General features: G+C 34.2%; 3 protein-coding genes and 2 non-coding genes across 6 annotated transcripts; all 5 read left to right on the forward strand.

Annotated features, from left to right (window-relative positions):
- LOC132299608 (dihydrolipoyl dehydrogenase 2, chloroplastic-like) lies at positions 1–7,975 on the forward strand. 2 transcript variants are annotated; one of them, XM_059796337.1, is made up of 16 exons: positions 1–565; positions 1,239–1,385; positions 1,690–1,824; positions 1,982–2,099; positions 2,453–2,577; positions 3,174–3,299; positions 3,403–3,483; positions 4,450–4,512; positions 4,612–4,686; positions 4,759–4,837; positions 4,928–5,028; positions 5,389–5,502; positions 5,696–5,809; positions 6,993–7,064; positions 7,372–7,427; positions 7,580–7,975. In XM_059796337.1, the coding sequence occupies exons 1-16, from the start codon at positions 242–244 to the stop codon at positions 7,638–7,640; spliced, it is 1,791 nt and encodes a 596-aa protein (XP_059652320.1). In that variant the 5' UTR covers positions 1–241; the 3' UTR covers positions 7,641–7,975. The 2 variants fall into 2 exon arrangements, with proteins under 2 accessions (XP_059652320.1, XP_059652321.1); XM_059796338.1 differs by lacking the exon at positions 7,372–7,427 and having other exon boundaries at positions 2–565.
- A 1,245-nt stretch (positions 7,976–9,220) lies between these two features.
- LOC132299609 (GTP-binding protein SAR1A) lies at positions 9,221–12,950 on the forward strand. Its single transcript, XM_059796339.1, has 3 exons — positions 9,221–9,677; positions 10,199–10,330; positions 12,442–12,950. The coding sequence occupies exons 1-3, from the start codon at positions 9,549–9,551 to the stop codon at positions 12,760–12,762; spliced, it is 582 nt and encodes a 193-aa protein (XP_059652322.1). The 5' UTR covers positions 9,221–9,548; the 3' UTR covers positions 12,763–12,950.
- On the forward strand, positions 10,843–10,966 carry LOC132302114 (small nucleolar RNA snoR83). The gene has a single exon (XR_009480746.1). It is a non-coding gene; the product is annotated as a small nucleolar RNA snoR83 (small nucleolar RNA).
- Positions 11,108–11,230, forward strand: LOC132302115 (small nucleolar RNA snoR83). Its single transcript, XR_009480747.1, has one exon. It is a non-coding gene; the product is annotated as a small nucleolar RNA snoR83 (small nucleolar RNA).
- Positions 12,951–15,411: 2,461 nt separating the features above from the next.
- On the forward strand, positions 15,412–16,332 carry LOC132301135 (uncharacterized). Its single transcript, XM_059798414.1, has 4 exons — positions 15,412–15,490; positions 15,595–15,659; positions 15,866–16,091; positions 16,211–16,332. Exons 1-4 carry the CDS (start codon positions 15,412–15,414, stop codon positions 16,330–16,332), a joined length of 492 nt encoding a protein of 163 aa, XP_059654397.1.
- The last annotated feature ends 4,041 nt before the right edge of the window (positions 16,333–20,373 follow it).

Below are 20,373 nucleotides of genomic sequence, written 5' to 3' on the forward strand. Positions count from 1 at the left end.
AAACTAAAAGAAAACAACAAAAACAAAAGCACTCAATGAAGCGCCAAACGGCAAGTCTGTTGATCAAACACCACTTACTACTTTCAACACTTCGTTAGCTCCGCCACTTCAACGGAGCTTTCGAAGCCTCCCCCATTTCTACATAAAAACCTCTCTCTCTCTCTACATAAATATATTTATATACACACACAAAAACACATATTTGTTCTTTGAAGAAAAAACCCTAGAAATCTGCCACAAAATGCCATCATCAATGTCCCTCTCGCTCTCTTTACCTTCCATCACCAGATCCGATCGCACAGCGATCGAAAACTTCGCCGGAAACGCCTCGTTCACGCCTCAGTCACTTCGGTTCTGTGGCCTCAGAAGAGAAGCATTTGGATTCAAATCTTCAAACGCATTGAATTTGAGTCGAGTCGTAGCGAATTCGAAGAATTGTTACTCGAAGAAGGTATCTGCGTCTTTGTCCGGGAATGGGACTCCGTCGAAGGGTTTCGATTATGATCTGGTGATTATCGGAGCCGGAGTTGGCGGTCACGGCGCTGCACTTCACGCCGTCGAGAAGGTAATGCGGTTTCTCTGTTTTGATTCAATTACATATTCAAATTTGCTAGTGAATTTCTACTTGCATTTCTGAGCTAAAGGGTTTAGCTAATTTTCCTTATAGAAACAAATGAGCACTTCTCATAAGTGTGTTCAAATTGCGGCCTTAGTTTATATCCTAAATGGTTACACTGTAGATAAACTTTTAAATACCATAAACCAGCTAATTATTTTGTTTTTCTCAAATTTAAGCAATTTAATAGTGGCTGATCTATCATCTGGATTCTAATCACACATTTTTTGCTAAAAAAAAACTTCAACACTTAAAGACTGAAATTCCAACTAATTGATACTAAATCTTCTTTATTTCACCGAAAAGGAAAGATACTAAATCTTCTTTTAACTAATGTTTTGATCTAACTTTTTTACTTATAAAAAAATGTTTTAATGTATCTTTCGATCATATTTTCTTGGGGTGCCTGTCATGCATATATTAAACACAATGGTGTACGATCTAGTAGTCTCAATACTCTAGCAGATAAAAAAATTACTGAACTGAATTGTCATTGTTATTTAGTTTATAGCTATTGCGCCCTGCATAAGTGCAATATGGGTTATGATTTTATTTATTTATTATGTGTTATATCTGATATACATTTGAGGTATAATGATAAATTCATGCTATCTTTCTGCAGGGCTTGAAAACTGCTATCATTGAGGGGGATGTGGTTGGAGGAACATGTGTAAATCGGGGCTGTGTTCCTTCCAAAGCCCTCCTCGCCGTAAGTGGTCGGATGCGGGAGCTTCAGAATGAACACCACATGAAGGCCTTTGGCTTACAGGTGAAGAGCATTAGCTTAATGTATTGTACATATCACACTGAAAACTTATGTTAGCTTCCAAAGCTATATTTAAATCTTGTATTATTTTGTTATCCTTAGTGTGGGCTTCCTTGTGATCATTTTATGAACGCTCTCAATCAATTGGTCTTTTCAAGTTTTTGTGCCATTAACTCCTTATGATTTACTAAATTCTTATACACTATGTCAATGATCTTTCTCCATTGAACTAATTATTGTCTTTCCTGTAGTGCTTAAATATTAGTTATAGAATGTTGACCTTGTATCGTAAATCATTTGACGACAGGTTGCAGCTGCTGGGTATGACAGACAGGGAGTTGCTGACCATGCAAATAACCTTGCCTCAAAAATCCGAAGTAATTTGACCAATTCATTAAAAGCTCTTGGTGTTGACATATTGACAGGTTTTGGCACAATTTTGGTATGTTCTATATGCTCCCACTGGAATTCGGTTATTTCAGATTAATATTAGAATTTAACAGAGTTATGGCCATATAGTTTCCTATTATCATGTGACATTTATAAAGTGATAATTAAACTGAATACATGAGTTATGATTTTCTTATGGACATATCCAGGGTCCACAAAAGGTGAAGTATGGAAAAGTTGGGTCCACAGACAATGTAATAACAGCAAAAGACATAATCATTGCTACTGGTTCTGAGCCCCTTGTCCCTAAGGGAATTGAAGTTGATGGTAAGTGCTTGTTCTTCATCCATCTATTATTATCTACAGTTCCTAGTTAAACTGTAGAAGCAAAATTGTTTATTTATGAAAAACATTATTATTTATAATGGAAAGATTGCATAAAAGTTCTTGAGATTTAACATGCTCTGTTAAAATCAGCTATAGTTTCACTAACTTTAAGGTACTTAGTACTATGTGCGGGTGTTGAAATACATTACTTAGATAGCTGGTGTTATCACATTCTGTGGCTATTACATTAAGGTAGACATCATGAGACAGTTTTGAGCTTGTTAAGCCTTGCACAATGCCTATACTTTTTAGCTTCACGGGATCACTAAAAACTACTGCATAGTTTCTTGCAGGTAAGACTGTAATAACCAGTGATCATGCACTCAAACTGGAATTCGTTCCCGACTGGATAGCCATTGTTGGGAGTGGTTACATTGGTCTTGAATTCAGTGATGTTTATACAGCACTTGGAAGTGAGGTAGGCATGATTTATCCTTTCTAAAATACTATATGTAAAGTGAATTTATTTCAATCAAACAGCAGTAATAAAGTACTGGTTGGTTCAGATAATTAGTTTGAAGAGTAGGTAATTTTTATTTTATTTTATTTGGCACTGTCTTGCTTACACATACATGACTCATGAGTGAAAAATGATGGTAATCTATATCTGAAAATATTGAGTAATCTTCTGTATGACTTAATATCAAAGAGAAAGATAAGGAGGATCAAGGACGAAAGAAAATCCAGATAAAGAGATGATTAGATTACCCTTTGGTGTTTCCTTGATTTTTGTTTTTTGTGTTTTTGGTAAGGGTGTCTCCTCGATTTAATTCAGCAAAGCTTTGTTTTAAATATCTGAATTTGGCTACAGCAGCATTGTTTCACTATTCTGCTCCATGTAGGATCATGTTTTCTTATCTTTTTTCCCTAGTAAATTATGCAGGATCATGTTTAATAAACAATGTGCAATCATGTCTTCTTTTTTTTTTTTCTTTTTTCTTTTTTTCGTAGACCATTATAAATTCAGTGCAGTCTACCCAAAGTCACCAAGCTAACAACAGTATTACTGCACAGGTTACATTTGTTGAAGCTCTTGATCAGCTCATGCCTGGTTTCGATCCTGAGATTGGTAAATTGGCTCAGCGAGTTCTAATAAATCCTCGAAAAATTGATTATCATACTGGTGTATTTGCAAGCAAGGTGCTATTATTGGTCATTCTCACTTATTTGCTTCTAAATTGTATGGTGATATCCAATGATATTTATTTCAGTGTTTTTTCTCTTTTGTAAATGCCTGTAACAGATCACTCCAGCGAAGGATGGAAAACCTGTAACAATTGAACTTATTGATGCAAAGACTAAGGAACCAAAGGGCACTTTGGAGGCAAGTTGCATGTGTCTAGTCTAGGTTACATTTTTAAGCGTCCTGAATAATGCTGCGCAGTATTAGATGTAATAAATTAATGTTGTGGCACCTTATAAAGTGGATCTCTGCTAGATTAAACATTTAACTGTGGATCCAGTAAATCACCCTATATTAAATACATGTTGTAGTATTTATCAAAAATAATATTAACAATAGTAATAAAAATACTGTAGTAGAATTCAGGTGGCAGTTCATCCCCATCATCCAGGATTCTTTTCTCAGTATCCCCGGTCATTTATATTTGTAGCAAAGACACTTCATGTTATGGATTTGAGGCAAGGATTTTGCAGAATCTCAGACCTGACTCCTGCATTATTTATACTTTCTATTTCAACTGATATTACTAATATTATAATAATACTGACCTTGTTTGTATTGTACAAGTATATGTAAAATTCATCTTCCTGGTAGGTTATGTAAAAATTATTTTCGTTCTGCATATATAGGGTAAATTTGGTCATATGTAACTCTATAAACATGTAAAGTAATTTCAAATGATTGTCAATGCATATTGTTCTGCATTCATTTGGCAGGAGTCCTTAGTGACTAATTAAATTGTGTATGCAAATTAAATGCATATTTGAGTTTAACGTATGTGCCATTCTTAAGTGAAAACTAACTGATGGAAAAGTAGTTTTTAAGTCGGACAATCATTGCTCAACTATCTATTCTGGAGATGTTTTACTTTGCTTTCACTCTCAGGAAGAACTTTAGATTCTTTTTCTTGGTAAGGAGGAAGACTTTAGTTGTCAGCACTGCCAGTTCAAAACTATGGTCATCAAGAATGATAATGAATTCCAAAAGTAAAATTTATTGAGATAGCCCCACTTTATAATCACTTTGTCCCACATGTTCTGTCATCTGTGGTATATTGTTGTCTTGCGGCTGTCCTAGCATAACTTTGAACTATGTTATCTGCTGCAGGTAGATGCTGCCCTCATTGCAACTGGAAGGGCTCCATTCACAAAAGGGCTTGGTTTGGAGAATGTAAGCAGATCACTTAAATAACAGTTTGAGTTACTAATGAATATCAACTTTCAGAAGTGCTAAAATCTAGTGATGTAAATATGCTTGATATATTTGCAGATCAATGTACAAACTCAACGTGGATTTGTTCCTATTGATGAAAGGATGCGAGTAATTGATGCAAATGGAAAATTGGTTGGTCATGGTTCCTTTATTTTTCTTGTGCTTCTACATCTGTATTTTGCTTAAGTAGTCTTTGATTATTAGGTTCCTCACTTGTATTGCATTGGTGATGCAAATGGGAAAATGATGCTTGCTCATGCATCAAGTGCACAAGGAATCTCTGGTAAACAACCTCATTTTCAAGTCTTTTATCAATCGTATAGTGTTTTTATTCAGCTATACTAATGAAACCTGGAATTGCTTTCTTATGTAGTTGTTGAGCAAGTTTGTGGAAAAGACAATGTGCTAAATCATTTGAGCATCCCAGCAGCATGTTTCACGCATCCTGAAATCAGTATGGTTGGATTAACAGAGGTAAATTTGTGCCTTAAAAAATTCTTGATTTGTGTCTATGATCCTATCTATACTGTTTATGATTTAGTACATATTATGTTACTTCTCACGAACCACAACACACTTTCTGATTCTTCTTACCGTTCATTCTCTCTCTCATTCTCAGACTAGGACAATTTAGATATTGAAGCACCCCTACCTCGTCCTGCATAAGAAGCAGTTTCACCTTCTGAAATGGTTTCAAATGAATATATATATATATATATATATATATATATTTACCATTCGGAAATCATATGCAGTTTATCTTTGAAATAAGCCATCTTCTCAAAGTGGTTTCTTAGAATCCCTGTTTTCATTTAATTATTTCCACTTTTGCAGCCTCAAGCAAGAGAAAAAGCTGAAAAGGAGGGATTTGAAGTAAGTATTGCCAAGACTAGTTTCAAGGCTAACACAAAAGCCCTTGCCGAAAATGAAGGGGAGGGACTTGCTAAGGTAATTGATTTAAGCTCTTTGGATTCTAGTTCTGTGACTAGGCATGATGAATTTCATTTTTTTTTTCTTTTTCTTTTTTTCTAAATTTTGTTTGGAACTGTTATAACTGCACCTTATTAAACCGATACAAGTTTCCTTGGTGGTGAGTTACAAATAGGTTGCATACTTACTGAAGTATATTGTTTTCATGCAGTTGATTTACAGACCTGACAATGGAGAGATCCTCGGAGTTCATATCTTTGGATTACATGCTGCAGACCTCATACATGAAGCATCCAATGCGATAGCTATGGGGACACGTCTACAGGTATACTTTTGCCATTTAACTTGCATGATCTAGCACTTTATTTGGTAGGTTCTCTATAGAAGTTTTCAGGGAGAATTGGTGACCGACAGCTTGCTATTTGTTAACGTGAATAATTAATAAAATTCTATGTTCCATTATTCCAAGATCTGTGATCCGTCTGCAAGAAGCATAAGCACTGCAGAGGTACTTGGACAGGTCTCTCGCAGAAAACATTTCCAAAAGGGTGCAACATTCTTCTTTAAATTGTAAAACTTTCTTTTTTCCTTTCAAATATTGAAATACCTTGCAGAATGTTGTCATGACGATGATGAAAATAATCATACTTTTAAGGGACCAACATTATTCTCTCTCTCTCACGCACACACAAATGTTAAGACACGTTACTGAAGTGTAGAAGAAGCCGTACGATGATGAGGGGAAAAAAGTGATTCCTACTTTTAAGGAATCAGCATTCATCTCTAAGACTTTAAAACATCTCTCTTTTTCCCTTTTAAACGTCAAGGTACCTTATAAAACTTTCCTATGCTTTATAGCCTGCTGAGGAGAAAAAAAAGAAAAAGGAAAGGGGGTTGGCATGGAGTGTCTTTCCTTCTTTTGGTGGAGCCAAGAGAGGAAGAGGGAGGGGAAAGGAAGGGAGGAGGGAGTTGTTTCCCCTTTTGTTTTTACATATATTTTTTTTTTAATAAAAAAAAGCACTTCCCTTTTTAATGGAAAGGTATAATGGTTAAATCATGATAATCTTTCCTTTCTGTAGTTCCTTCCTCCTTAACCAAACATGGTATACCTCTTCGTTACAGACCTTCCCTTCCAATTTTTCATCCCTCACACTGAGCAGTGCATTAGAAATAGCAAAATATGTTACTCTCTTGTGTAGTATAACAAGTCGCCTCATGCATGGCATGTACAAAGTACTGCCTATGTAATCTATATGTAATACGGAATGGGTCCATTAAAATGTACAAGTGCTTCTGAGAAGATGATTGAAGTTACTTGATGTTGTATGAGATATCAAATTCCCCATCTTTTTGTGCACCTTTCTGGCAACTTATATGCATTTCCAATATATGTAGGTTACTTTTTTCTTTTGCAATTATTGCATGCTTATGTTTTCTACATAATTCAAAAGATTGCAGATTTTATTCTTGTACCTTCTATCATTAGCTTTAACGCTTGCCTCCTGCAGGACATAAAGTTTGCTGTTCATGCTCATCCAACGTTATCTGAAGTGCTTGATGAACTCTTCAAAGGAGCAAAGGTAAGCTCTTTATTCCTTCTATAGGCCTCTGAGAAATAATTACACTAGAATTTCTGATGAGTGAAGAGGAGAAAATATGTTTTAACAGCCTAGTTTCCTCATGGCCGATAGAGGTCAGATTAATGGAGCCTATCTTCATTGCAAACTTGAATGGATGGTTAACTGATTTTTCTTAACTTGCCGAACAAAGCACTAGATCATATGCTTAAACATCATATGTTTACGTCAATCCCTAGTGCAGGTATCTTAGGTGAGACTGCCAACTGCTTATAAGAACCCCTTACATGTGTTGATGTACAAATTGCAGGTAAGGAGGAAAGCCTCCTTAGGTCCTGAACTGAGAGTCTCTCTCATTTTACACTGGTACATTAGATCACTATACCAAAATATTTTCATAACACACAGCTTCTACTTTTCATGTGGTGTTTGCAATCAGATTTAACAACTTGAGGAATCGAATAATACCTAGAGTGCTCGGAAATAACTTGGTGCTCTTGTTTTCCTATCCGATTCAGGTTCACGTTTCTACTACAGTTGCTGAAGCAGTTGCGGTCTAAGCTTCTCGGCATTGTATAATTTATGGATGTTAGTGAATTTACTGGGGTTCTCAAGAAGCTGCCTGCTCTCATCTTCCCCGAGGAAAAAATTATGTTAGGGGTGGTAGTTCGACAGTGCTCGTTATATTATTTGTTCAATTTTGTGTTATACACCTTGAAGAGGTGCTTGTTTTTGTTTGGTAGACTTGTATACGGACATTAGTTACCATTTGGAAGACTGAGATGTTCAATTTTAATTTTCCATAGTATTTGAAATGTCAAGTTCTGTTGTGGAGAAATAACCTATCCATATAGGGAGAGATGTAAGAATTTGTGAAGAGTTGGTCGTTAATACAATTCTCAGATTCACTTGTTTGTCTTCTTTCTTTTCCAACACTCTCTACCTCTCATGTTCACGAGTCAGGATCCTCTATACAGCGCTGTAGGTGCTTTCAACACAATTAAATATAGTTTAGCTTGAAGTAATGCGTTGAAATTATTTTTAACTTTTTTTTTAACACCATTATTTTTAGTTACGACACCGTCACTTCTACTATAATGCTTGAAGTAATGTGTTGAAACACGAATTAATTGTACCTTCTATTTTAATGCTTGAAGTAATGCGTTGAAACACGAATTAATTGTACAAAGAATTTCGATGTGATGTTCAGGAACAAATTTTTGAAGTTGCACATTTCACAATCAACATCATGAATGAGCTAGGAACTTTGGTTATATGTATTGAAGAAGTAGAAAGGAAGAAACGGATTTGACTTAAGTGCAATAAGGAAAGGAATAAAATGGAAAAAGGAAATTTTGTTAAACTCGAATGGTAAGGGGTGAGATTTGAAAAAAAAATAAAAAATACACATTTCTAGAGAGTTGAGAGTTTTTAAAATTTGTTTTAACCTGTTTTTAGAGGAAAGTGTTTGGATTTTTATTTTTTATAATTCAGTTTACCACTTAATTCTAAATAGATTAATTAAGTTTATTTATTCACTCAATTTGAATATCACTTAGAAATTCCACTTAAAATTAGACTGAAAATTTAAATAATAGTAATTTCACTTATCATTGAACGATGTACGCTTAAATTCAAAAAATAATTAATTTATAATTACCATTTAATAACTTGAGCAATTGAAAATTTTCTGTAACTAATTATTTTATATTCTTCTAACTCATGAATTGATGATCAAATGAATTTTGACTTTTTATTATTATTATTTTTTTCCAGTTGCTCTTAAAAAACTAACCAAATAATCCCTTCGTCATTTTATCTTTCTTTGTATTATTAGTGATTATAGTTCTTTCTTTTTTCTCTCCCTGCCAAAAAATTCCTCTCCCTCTCCTCAGTTTTCAAAACTCTGGTAGAAATGTTACACCATGTTTTTTCCAATAAAAATAAGATCCACCGCCGTCATTTTCTCAATCTAACGGCTTAGATTCACCCTTTGACATCATAATTTTATTCTTTAAAAATTAAATTGGCCAACAGATTCCGACCCGTAAATTCCCGGTAAATACCCACCGCTTTTAAAAAAACAACCCACCCGTTAACCGGATCAGCCCGTAGACGGTTTCCAGCTGATCGGCATCACAAATGCCTTACAAGTCCATGTTGGAATGCTGTGACATTCACACAAACGACAGAGTGATTCGTTGCCACAAAGCTCTCTCTCTCTCTCTCTAGGGTTCCGCTCATTCATACGCACACAAACACACAGTCTCTCTCTCTCTAGAGCTCCACTCATTCATACACACACGTACACACACACTCTCTCTAGAAGTTCGAGCGTTCGGACTGGTTGTTGTTGTTGATTCGATCGAGAGAGATTGCGAACCACTGTGTTCGTATATCGATCTGGTAGTTTTTCGAAATCAATTTCGAATTCTTTTAGGGTTGATTGTTCCGATCGGATCGGAGTTAGAATAGTCGATTAGCATCATGTTTTTGGTCGATTGGTTCTATGGTGTACTTGCATCTCTCGGTCTGTGGCAGAAGGAGGCCAAGATCTTGTTCTTGGGACTCGATAATGCCGGCAAAACAACGCTGCTTCATATGCTCAAAGATGAGGTTTGTTTGTTTTTGTATGTATATCAATATAAGGCATATGTATATATATTGATTTTGTAATATTCTTATGGTGTTCAGTTTGATTGCTGATTCAGGAAGAAAAGAAGATTTGTAATGAATCTCATGTTTTTATATTGTTCTGATTATCCTGTTTGTTTTTTATGCGAAAAGTTCTGTGAATTTGTTTTTAAATTGTAAGGATATTTTATTTTTTAAGAAAAATATTATATTTTTGATAACTATTAGTGGAGATATATGGATCTAGTTTTTTCTTTCAATGAAATCTTATTCTGATTTATTTTTATTAAAATAATAAGAAAAAAACGTCACTTTGACAATGCCAAATTCAATTCGGCTCAGTTCAGTGGAGATTGTTGTTCTATGGGATTATTGAAATTTAGAAGATTTAGTCGTTGAATTTTGTTTTCCAGCCTTTTGTGTGTAACCAACCAAACGATGAGCTTTAATAAATACATGCATTCTGAATTAATATGTAATTTATTGGTTTTGGATCTTGGCAGAGATTGGTTCAGCATCAGCCAACCCAGTACCCAACTTCTGAGGAGCTTAGCATTGGGAAAATTAAATTCAAGGCTTTTGATTTGGGAGGGCATCAAATTGCCCGAAGGGTTTGGAAAGATTATTATGCTAAGGTAGATTTTCCATGTTTAATGTTTAATTCCCTCTTCTTTATAATTGTATTAAAATATCTAATTTGTTAGTATACTGAAAAATTTATTAGTACTTGTGTAGCAGTAGCCAATTACTTGATGAAAGCTCAGAAACTGAAGAAGACTGGTTATTTCTATATTGGATCTAGTTTGATGATTTTGATTTTTTTCTCACCATTTGTAGGATTGTAAATATATATAATTTTTTGTGGTGAAGATGATTGTTTTTCTTCATTCGTTTCTTTTGCCTTAGTAGGATGAATTTTGTTTCTTCTGAGTTCTGACTATGAGAAGAATCCTATATCCAATTATAGGTTTTTCATTTTTCAATGTTTGACAAGTTCAAATACTTTATGTTATAGGGGAAAAAAAGGAATTCATTAAACATAGAAGAAAATATCCAATTTAACTCCAACACAAGTTGATCCAATTGTTGAGTGGTTATATTGCCGCCAACACACACTTAAACTTAGGATGTTTGTTGTGCCTTCATAATCCCAAATAAACTTTTTTTCTGTGTTTATTTGATTCATGGGAGGCCAAAACCAACAATGGTAGTTCGCTGATAGCACCTTTCATTTTCCAGGAGGTGTTTCAATAGTACCTAACCATACAAATATTCATTCTTTTAAAAATATCTTCTTTATCTATTAAAGAGAGTTGCATACAAGCTCTTACCTTAAAGAGTGAATCCAATTGTTGACTGTTATATTGCCACCAGCACATTTTTAAACTTGGGATGTTTGTTGTGCCTTCATAATCCCAAATAAACGTTTTTCTCTGTTTATTTGATTCATGGGAGGCCAAAATCGACAATGGTAGTTTGCTGATAGCACCTTTCATTTTCCAGGAGGTGTTTCAATAGTACCTCACCATAAAAATATTCTTTCTTGTAACTTGTAAGAATATCTTGTTTATATATTAAAGAGAAAGTTCCATGCAAGCTCTTACTGTAGAGAGTGGGGTTTCATTTTTCTTTCTTTTACCTGGTAATTAGACTTTTCTTATAATTGCAAGTACTGCTGCTTCACTGTTTCATGCAGTCATCTGCAAAATGGCTGAAGCCCCTGTTCTTTTGGGGGAGTACCCACCGTCATCTTTTCGCCAAATCCGCTAAATCCGCAAATAACGGGAAAATCGAATCTTTTTTTGCTTAGTCTATGTGGCTCAAGCTGATGAACAATCTAAATAAAGGCTTTTTATTTTACTAAGGAATATGTAACTTCACTCTGATAAGAGAAAAATTGATAACTTAAAAATATCCTGAAGTCAATAAAGGAGGGAATACATCTATAAAAGATTTAGAGTGAACTTTTTATTGTAAGAAAAAAAATAAACATGAAATGTCTATTCAGGAATGAAAGAATTGGGATAAAAAATCATAGCAACTTTTTGAAGTTTTGCCTTTTGGCATTTGTTATCTTTATGCATGCCCTCTTTCCCTACGCCGGATGACGAAATTCTCTTTTTCAATCTGTATTAGTCATGGTAGACTGATTTTAAACTTTTTTTTTTTTATTTTTTTATTTCCCTTTGTTCCTTCAAGTGTTATCCCCATGTTTCCTCTGATACTGTTTCATATCAATAATAAAAGTGGATACTGGAATTTGATTCGTAATCTAGTTCTTATACTTGTGCTCATTATCATAATTTGATGTCTGCTTCTGCTGGAAGCACTTTTAGTTTCCCAGTGTGCACAGTACTTTGCTGAAAAGTAAATAAGTAAATATTAAAATTTGTTGTTGTATCTGGGTTTCAGGTGATGATGCATAAACAAAGCCCTTTCGTAAGGGATGTCATTCTAGCATTCCTATCCCTCCATATGTCCTGGCTCATTTATTGGTCGATGTTAGATGTTCATTGACTCTTGAGTTTTCTGAAAAAAATGAACTATTAAATTAAAAATTATGGATATTCAATTAATCTGATTTTGCCTTTGTGGCTTGAACTGGAGTGTCTGGAGCTTGTTTTGATTTTAATAGCTTCCTTGGCAACATGTTATTTCATGTGATGTTACGTGCATGTTTGTTTATATGATATATGATTATCAAATAATGATATATATTAACACGAGCTGGTTCTCGGGTGTGAAGGTGGATGCCGTAGTTTACCTGGTGGATGCTTATGACAAGGAGCGGTTCGCTGAGTCAAAGAAAGAGCTGGATGCCCTCCTATCTGATGAGTCATTGGCGACCGTTCCTTTCCTGATCCTGGGTAACAAGATCGATATCCCATATGCTGCATCAGAAGAAGAGCTCCGTTACAACATGGGCTTGGAAGGCATAACCACTGGCAAGGGGAAGGTAAACCTGGTAGACTCCGGTGTCCGTCCTATCGAGGTCTTCATGTGTAGCATTGTGCGTAAAATGGGTTACGGGGATGGCTTCAAATGGGTCTCTCAATACATCAAGTAGGGATCTATGAAAAGTGAGATTTTGTTCCTGTTTAGAAGTGTTATTTCCCGCAGGAATTGTGTTGGACATATCTGTTTGAAACCACTGTTAGATGTATTTTTTTCTGGTTTGTTTTTTCTGGTGAAATGACAAACGTTTAATGATGCTTGTGATTTGATGTTATTTGAAGAACACCAACTTTGTTGGAACTGTGGGTACAATTGCTAAGCATCATCATTTTTGTTAGCATTTGCTAACAATTGTTGGGTACATGAACTTCTAATGATAAGATTTACATATTTGCATTTGCTTGTGAAGAAAATTTTAGAAGATCCTTCTGGAAACCAATGTTATTCGTCTAACTGCAATTTTACGTTCCGAAACTCCTTTTTGTTGCTCACAGTGAAGAAACTGTTTTTTGCTGTTGAGCACTGAATAAATTGGTGGTCTTGGAATTAGAATTAGAGGAAATTTATTTTAAATTTTAAACTAATTTTTTTTTTTTATATTCTAATTTCAAGGCATCGATTAGGTAGATTTTAAGTAATTTGGAAATCACAATTGATTCCCAGTTGTTGGTGAATATCATACAAGACTAAAAAGGTGTAATAAGGAAGTTGATCAAAATTTTAATAATTTGATTAAACAGTAATCAAGAAAATGCGATACGAATCGTTCAATATACTCCCCCACAGAACTTACAAAAATCCAAATATTGCAAGATATTATATAGAAATATCTTTCTGTAGCCAATAAGAACAATTAAGGGGTTGTAGCCCAGATGGTCGGGCGCTCGCTGATTGCTGTTCCTTCGAGAGGTGCGGCGATCGACACCCCGCATCTCCACTTTTTTCATATTTTTTGATTGAGAATGGTCCTCTGGGCCAAGACATCTAAATGGGGCGGGGGCCCACAGACGATAATAAAGAGGAAATTGGGTTGGGTTGGTAAAATGTGTAATAGTGTTCTATTCTGTTTTATTACGCGTCATGTTTCCTCTAATCTTTTGAAGTCTCTGTTTAATATTTTATTTCATTAAGTTTTGAACCATCTAGATTTTTCATACCTTCTTTACAAACTAGTCTATTTTTCACAACTATATATATATATATAGTTGGTAAAATGTGTAATAGTCCACAGACGATAATAAAGAGGAAAATGGGTTGGGTTGGTAAAATGTGTAATAGTTTTCTATTCTGTTTTATTACGCGTCATGTTTCCTCTAATCTTTTGAAGTCTTTGTTTAATATTTTATTTCATTTAGTTTTGAACCATCTAGATTTTTCATACCTTCTTTACAAACTAGTCTATTTTTCACAACTATATATATATATATATATATTCACACACGTAAAGAGGGCGTCACCTAAAATAAGACAATACTTAACTACTCACGGGTAGCTTCACCCTATTTACTCCTTATGTATTTCAATAACAAAATAATACATCAGTTTTAATAACAAAATCAGCAAAATAATAAAAAAGTCCCATATTTTTATTAAATGGTTGATCCGATAAAGTAGAGGAGGGCGTGAATTATTCTGTTATTAAAGTTGATGTGTTAATATATATATATATATTTTGCATAGTAAAGCAAACACACACACATACTATTTTTGTCCACACTGGAGCTCGAATCTCTCTCCTCTTCTTTAAAGATGGGGAGATTATACCATTAGGCCAAAGGACCTTTGATACTGATGTGTTATTTTATTATTAAAACATATAAGAGGTGAGAAGGGAGTGGGCATTATCCCCTAAAATATTAGTAACTAAGTTTATCAGTCCACATGCAGATCAAAGAAAATTGAATTATTTAATCAAATTAGAAGGTTGTTTAAGTTCCACGTGAATAAACACTCAGAAAGAAAGTTCCAAAACAAGCAAAAGTTTGGTGGCTTAAACACCGGCCTCCTTCCTCCTTTTGAGTCCATTTGTCTCAAGTCTCAACCATTGTCACTAAAACTACAGCTAACCACTATCTACTCTTTCTTTTCCTACTTTATTTGGTCAAGTGCCCCTCATCCATTACTTGTTACCACATTATTTTATAAATTGAACTAATCTAAGTACACGACGTAGTGTGAAGCCTGATAAATGTTATATATTAGAGTTTAAATTTTCAAATTTTGAAAGTATTTTGGTATATTGTGCACTTATTATGTTATCCTTGTGCACAAGGACACGTTATTTATTCATTTTAAATTATCTATATTATGTACTATCTTTCTAAATGTAGTAAAAATTTTACAATAGTAGACGTAGCCTTAATTCTTTAAGTGAACTATGCCAAATCCGTGTGTATTTGATTTGTTTTCCTATTTAATCTTGCAATACGAGAGTCGAAGTTTGAGGAGGATGAAATGTAGACTCTTTCTCACATTGCTCTATCTAATTGAATTATAGTATTCCACCGAACACAGTGCACCACATCATGGTGCAAGGGCAATGCAGTTGGGCTAACAAATGGTTATGAAAAAGGCCTAATGGAGGGCATATTGGCATTTTATGTAATGGGTTGGAATTGAAATTGTCACCAAATCAACCTACTTGGCCTATCACTAACATTAGTATATTAAAATTCCAACATATATAAATCAACAAAAGTCAGTCCATTTGCTAATTCTCAAGTAAGATATCCTTTTCTTTTATTTATCCAAAGCTAGTGTGATGGTTACCCCAATCTCCTCAAAATGCAAATACTTCATCTTCACTCTCTTCTTTGCTGCTGTTTTTTGTTGTTACTCAGGTAGAACACACACACGAACACACACATGTATGTGATGGTGTTCTCTTCTCCCTTTTCATTTCTCTTTTGTTATAGGATTTTCTTGTTTGAACAATTTTGAACAGGAAATGCAGAGGAAGATCCTGGACAAATAGCTGCAAAAGCTTTGTTGTGTTTCAATAATAAGTTTGTGAGTAAAATATATAGTATAATCTAACATTTTTATTTTTATTTTTTATATAATACATGAATAAATCACATCACATTACATGGAAGGGTACATTTAAACTTAGCGTGACCATGCAATTACAAAACCATCTTTGTGTTGTATACCAGTACTGTTAATCTAATCTTTTGCTTCTACTAATTCTTGAACTCAAATCTGAGATTTTACAGATTTATATTAGCTGCGAAGACGCGTATAGATTAGACCAGAATGGGAATATAAATGTTCCCTATCAAGCAACTGATGGATTCTGCAATGGACCTTGCCTAGCTGAAACACAATCACTGCTCAACTGCATCGATAACATAGTCTCTCACTTCTTGTTCTACAACAATGCCGGAGTTCGCGACATCAGAGACACTCTCCATGGTGGATGTAGTTACACTAGCCAAAGAGGTCAGCACTCAATTTTTTTTTTTATAAATAAAAATGCAGTTATTTTTTGTACAATATGCTTTCATTATTATTATTATTATTATTTTCTCTTTAAGAGCTTCTGTTTTTATGTGTTCTAGGGAACTTCAATGTTGGAGACTATATACAAAGTGAAACAAGCAATTCAGATGGGCTACTCAATCCAATCAAATTCTATGCCCTAGTGGTATTCATGGTTGGGTGGTTTTTGTTGATGGTCTAGTGTGTAGAATTTGTTAAAATTTTGTTTTAATAAAAGTGTCAAGATGATCATCGTTGTTCAAGAAAAAAGTTTGATAAAGATCAATGGACATAAGTGTTTGAGCCGTGTTAGGAACAATATGGTGGACATGTAGATTGCAGATATTGAGAGAGATGAAAAAAAAAAAAAAAAAAATCGTATACCAAGAATAGATAGTCTTTATATATACCAGAGGGAACCTTAAACAAAAACTATTACATATCAAATTCCAAACAAATAAAACCCATTACTAATACCAAAAAAGACTTCTAAATCCATCAATAATATATATATATATATATATATGATGTGTATGTGTAGGCCACCACTCCATAACTTTTATTTAAACCATATTGATTAATTTACTTCAATACTAACATTAACCTTCACAGGCTCTTCTTTCTTAACAGTCTCTTTAACCTCAGCCTTGGGAGCCTTCACCCCAACAGTCTCACAACACACTGTCCCTTTGGCATCCACAGCAACTTCTTTCTTGACAATCTCAGGCTTCACTTCTTCCTTTTCTGGTTCCTTCTTCGGCGCCTTCGTAGCACAAGGTGTTGAGACATAGCTTCTTGAGCAGCAGCTTCTCCTCTCCATCTTCCTTAATACTTTTTCTTTGATTCAGTTGAGAAAAAAACAATGGAAGTGATGAAGAATGGTGAAGAGCACTGTTGGGGTATTTATAGATGAATATGAGGCTGCTCATATTCTTATTCGTTTATACTGCACTTTATTTCTTCTCTATACATGATGAACCAATATATATATATATATATATATATAGTATGCATGCACCATCTAAACGAGTGCCGCTTTCATAGCACAGAAATCCCAAAAGGTCTGGCCTTCATTTATAAAGCTACTCTGCATTCCCAATAAATTATTAAATAGTGTGGACCATTTCTCACCTAATGGTACAGTACAATCAAAATTACTATTAACATATTAGATGGTTGTATGTAGTGGTCCAATCCAATCAAAACTACTGTTAAAGGTATCTCTATAATATATTATTATACTTTTGTGAGTTTATTTTTTGATAAATTATTATATGGTCTGAAATTATGTAGTCTCGGTCAATTACAATTGGATAAGTAATTAAAAAGTTGAATAAAACTTACAGATTTGCTCGGTATCGAGTTGTGATTGGTCCAGACCATGTAATATTTTTTCCTATTTTTTTAATGTAAGAGTTTGAATTGAAGTAGGCCATCAAGTGATAATAGATCAAAACCATCTAAAAATTTCATGTATTTCCTAAATTGATTTTCGACTACACCTACCACGTCTTGCCATGCTACTATACGCGTTAGGTGTTATTAATGTTGGTTTGAACTTGAGTTGAGTCCCCCTCCCCTAGTTTGCTAGGATAACAATATATATATATATATAATAATCCGACTTTTATTCCGTATATTAGTGTAAAAATTATTTTAAAAGATGGCATTCAAATTAGGACAATTTTTGAATTGAAATATGCAGCACGAAGACGTGGTAGGTGCAATCGAAACTTTTCATGAATTTTTCTTCATATTGAATGATATTATATAGAAATATCTTTCTGTAACAAACCTGAACAATAAAGGGGCTGTAGCTCAGATGGTCGGGCGCTCGCTGATTCTACGAGAGTTACGGCGATCTACACCCCGTATCTCCACCCTTTTTCATATTTTTTGATTGGGCTCCTTTTCTGGCCCTCTAGTATCAAAATGAATTTTTTTTTTTGGGCCTAGATGTTTAAACGGGCCAAGTGAGCATTTGATCTCCCAGAATGGTTCTCTGGGCCAAGACATCTAAATGGGGCGGGCCCAAAGACGATAATAAAGAGGAAAATGGGTTGGGTTGGGTTGGGTTGGGTTGATAAAATGTATAACAGTTTTCTATTCTATTTTATTACGCGTCAAGTTTCCTCTAATCTTTTGAAGTCTTTGTTTAATATTTTATTTCATTTAGTTTTGAACCAACTAGATTTTTCATACCTTCTTTACAAACTAGTCTCTTTTTCACAACTAATATAATATATATATATATATATATATATATATATATATTCACGCACGCAAAGAGGGCTTCACCTAAAATATTAGTAACTAAGCTCAATATCAGTCCACATACAGATCGAAGAAAAATGAATTCATTAATCAAATTACAAGGTTGTTTAAATTCCACGTGAATAACACCCAGAAAGAAAGTTCCAAAACAAGCAAAAGTTTGGTGGCTGAAACACTGACCTCTTCTTTAATTTACTTGAAACAGGCTTTAACCTTCACAGGTTCTTCCTTCTTAACAGTTGTTTTTTAACATCAGCCATAATATTTGTTGAAAATTATATCTATAAGTTGACTCGATGATGATTGTGGCAGATTTATTGGGTCTTCGTTATAGGCTAATGTTTAAACTTTTATTTAGGCATTTGATTTTTATTCTCTTTCCATATTTATAATTTTTCTCTATTATGTAATGATAGTCAGGCTCTTAAATTGAGTACACTAATTTTACCAAATTACTTTGTAATATCAAAGCCACCTATCATATAATTCAATTGTCTTCACCCCAGGGCCAGCAGTCCCACAACACATGGTACCTTTGGCATCCACAACACCTTCTTCTTTCTTCACATTCTCTGGCTTCACATCTTTCTTCGGCGACTTTGTAGCGCAAGGACTTAGAGACATAGCTTCCTAAGCAACAGCTTCTTCTCTCCATCTCTTCCTTAAGCTTTTTTTCTTCAAACTTGCAGAGGAATTGTTCAGTTTAGTGAAAACAATGGAATGAAGATTGGGAAGAGTATTGGGGGTATCTATGGAAGAATATAAGGCTGCTCATATTCTTTATTTCATTGTATAGGATGAATCTTAATCTCAGATCTAGGGGAGGGTTTGGATGGGCTCAAGCCCACCCCAAAACAATTTTTTTTTTTTTTTTTTTTTTACCATACCTAATTTTAGCTTAGTCAAAAAAAAAAATTATTATTGCTATTAGTCCACCAAAAGAAATATTAACCCACTTTATTGACAATTTCTATGTACCATTTAAATGAGTGCAATGCAATTAATTTTAAGTGCAGAAATCCCAAAAGTCAAGCCTTCATTGACCCTTCACAAAGTCACAAGGGCACCTCCTATTTCAAATAGATATTTAGTGTGCTTGCTTAGGCTCAGGAGAATGAAAATTATTATAACAGATCCCTAGAATGAGTTTTCGATAACATTAATCGTTCATGTCTTGCCATGATGTTGATAGACCAATGTTATATTGAAATGGGATATCACACGTGTGGGACCCACCCACAAGTGTAAATGATCCTAACCATCCATATTGTGGGATCTCACACATGTGGGACCCACCCACAAATGTGAATGATCATGACCATCCATATTATTACGTTCCCACGTTATTGACAAGGGCTTGGTTGGAAAGTTCAAGTGTCAATGGCGAGATTTCAAACTTCGAAGCAGTCACTTTGTAAAATATCAATATCAAATATTAGGTATGTTTCAAGTCGTCAGTATATGCTATAACAGAGCTATTATGTTCAACTTAGGTCTCATTTGTTGATACATTTTCATCTTCTATACTTCTTCTCACTCGTTATTTGAAAACTTGTTGCCAATAACCTCAAATAATCTGAATTGTGAAATTTTGCATTTGTATAATGTACTAAAATAAAGAATTTAGACTGAGGAATGATTAATAATTTGCCAACAACAATAAATTTAAACCAAATAAGGAGAAACTAGATATCTATTACTTATTAAATTTTCAAAAGTTTAAGTTGTTTTGCCAAATTTTTAATTGAAAACCTAAAGTTTTGCCTTAGGCCTGCACTTTAATTGACATTTTATTGAGCCGACTCTGAGAACTAGAACTATAATACAGATAATACAGATAATAATGATAATAAACCTAACCTTTTATCCCATATATCAACAGTAGAATAATAAATTAGGTTGCATCCGGATTAGGACAATTTTCCTACTAAACGAATATAGGTGGTAAGAATCCAAACTAAATTTAGTT

Source organism: Cornus florida, unplaced genomic scaffold, assembly GCF_030987335.1.
Source record: "Cornus florida cultivar Cherokee Brave unplaced genomic scaffold, ASM3098733v1 CherokeeBrave_3.0.0_Hap2_Chr03, whole genome shotgun sequence".
Classification (NCBI taxonomy): domain Eukaryota; kingdom Viridiplantae; phylum Streptophyta; class Magnoliopsida; order Cornales; family Cornaceae; genus Cornus; species Cornus florida.

What these genes read in the sequence shown, in the direction of transcription:
- LOC132299608 (XM_059796337.1), top strand. Translation starts at nt 242, where the DNA reads ATGCCATCATCAATGTCCCTCTCGCTCTCTTTACCTTCCATCACCAGA. An exon ending in CTGGTGTATTTGCAAGCAAG is followed by an intron (nt 3,300 to 3,402) that starts GTGCTATTATTG and finishes TGCCTGTAACAG; the next exon opens with ATCACTCCAGCGAAGGATGG. An exon ending in CTATGGGGACACGTCTACAG is followed by an intron (nt 5,810 to 6,992) that starts GTATACTTTTGC and finishes TGCCTCCTGCAG; the next exon opens with GACATAAAGTTTGCTGTTCA.
- LOC132299609 (XM_059796339.1), top strand. Translation starts at nt 9,549, where the DNA reads ATGTTTTTGGTCGATTGGTTCTATGGTGTACTTGCATCTCTCGGTCTG. An exon ending in TTCATATGCTCAAAGATGAG is followed by an intron (nt 9,678 to 10,198) that starts GTTTGTTTGTTT and finishes GGATCTTGGCAG; the next exon opens with AGATTGGTTCAGCATCAGCC. An exon ending in GGAAAGATTATTATGCTAAG is followed by an intron (nt 10,331 to 12,441) that starts GTAGATTTTCCA and finishes TCGGGTGTGAAG; the next exon opens with GTGGATGCCGTAGTTTACCT.
- LOC132301135 (XM_059798414.1), top strand. Translation starts at nt 15,412, where the DNA reads ATGGTTACCCCAATCTCCTCAAAATGCAAATACTTCATCTTCACTCTC. An exon ending in TGTGTTTCAATAATAAGTTT is followed by an intron (nt 15,660 to 15,865) that starts GTGAGTAAAATA and finishes GAGATTTTACAG; the next exon opens with ATTTATATTAGCTGCGAAGA. An exon ending in TAGTTACACTAGCCAAAGAG is followed by an intron (nt 16,092 to 16,210) that starts GTCAGCACTCAA and finishes TATGTGTTCTAG; the next exon opens with GGAACTTCAATGTTGGAGAC.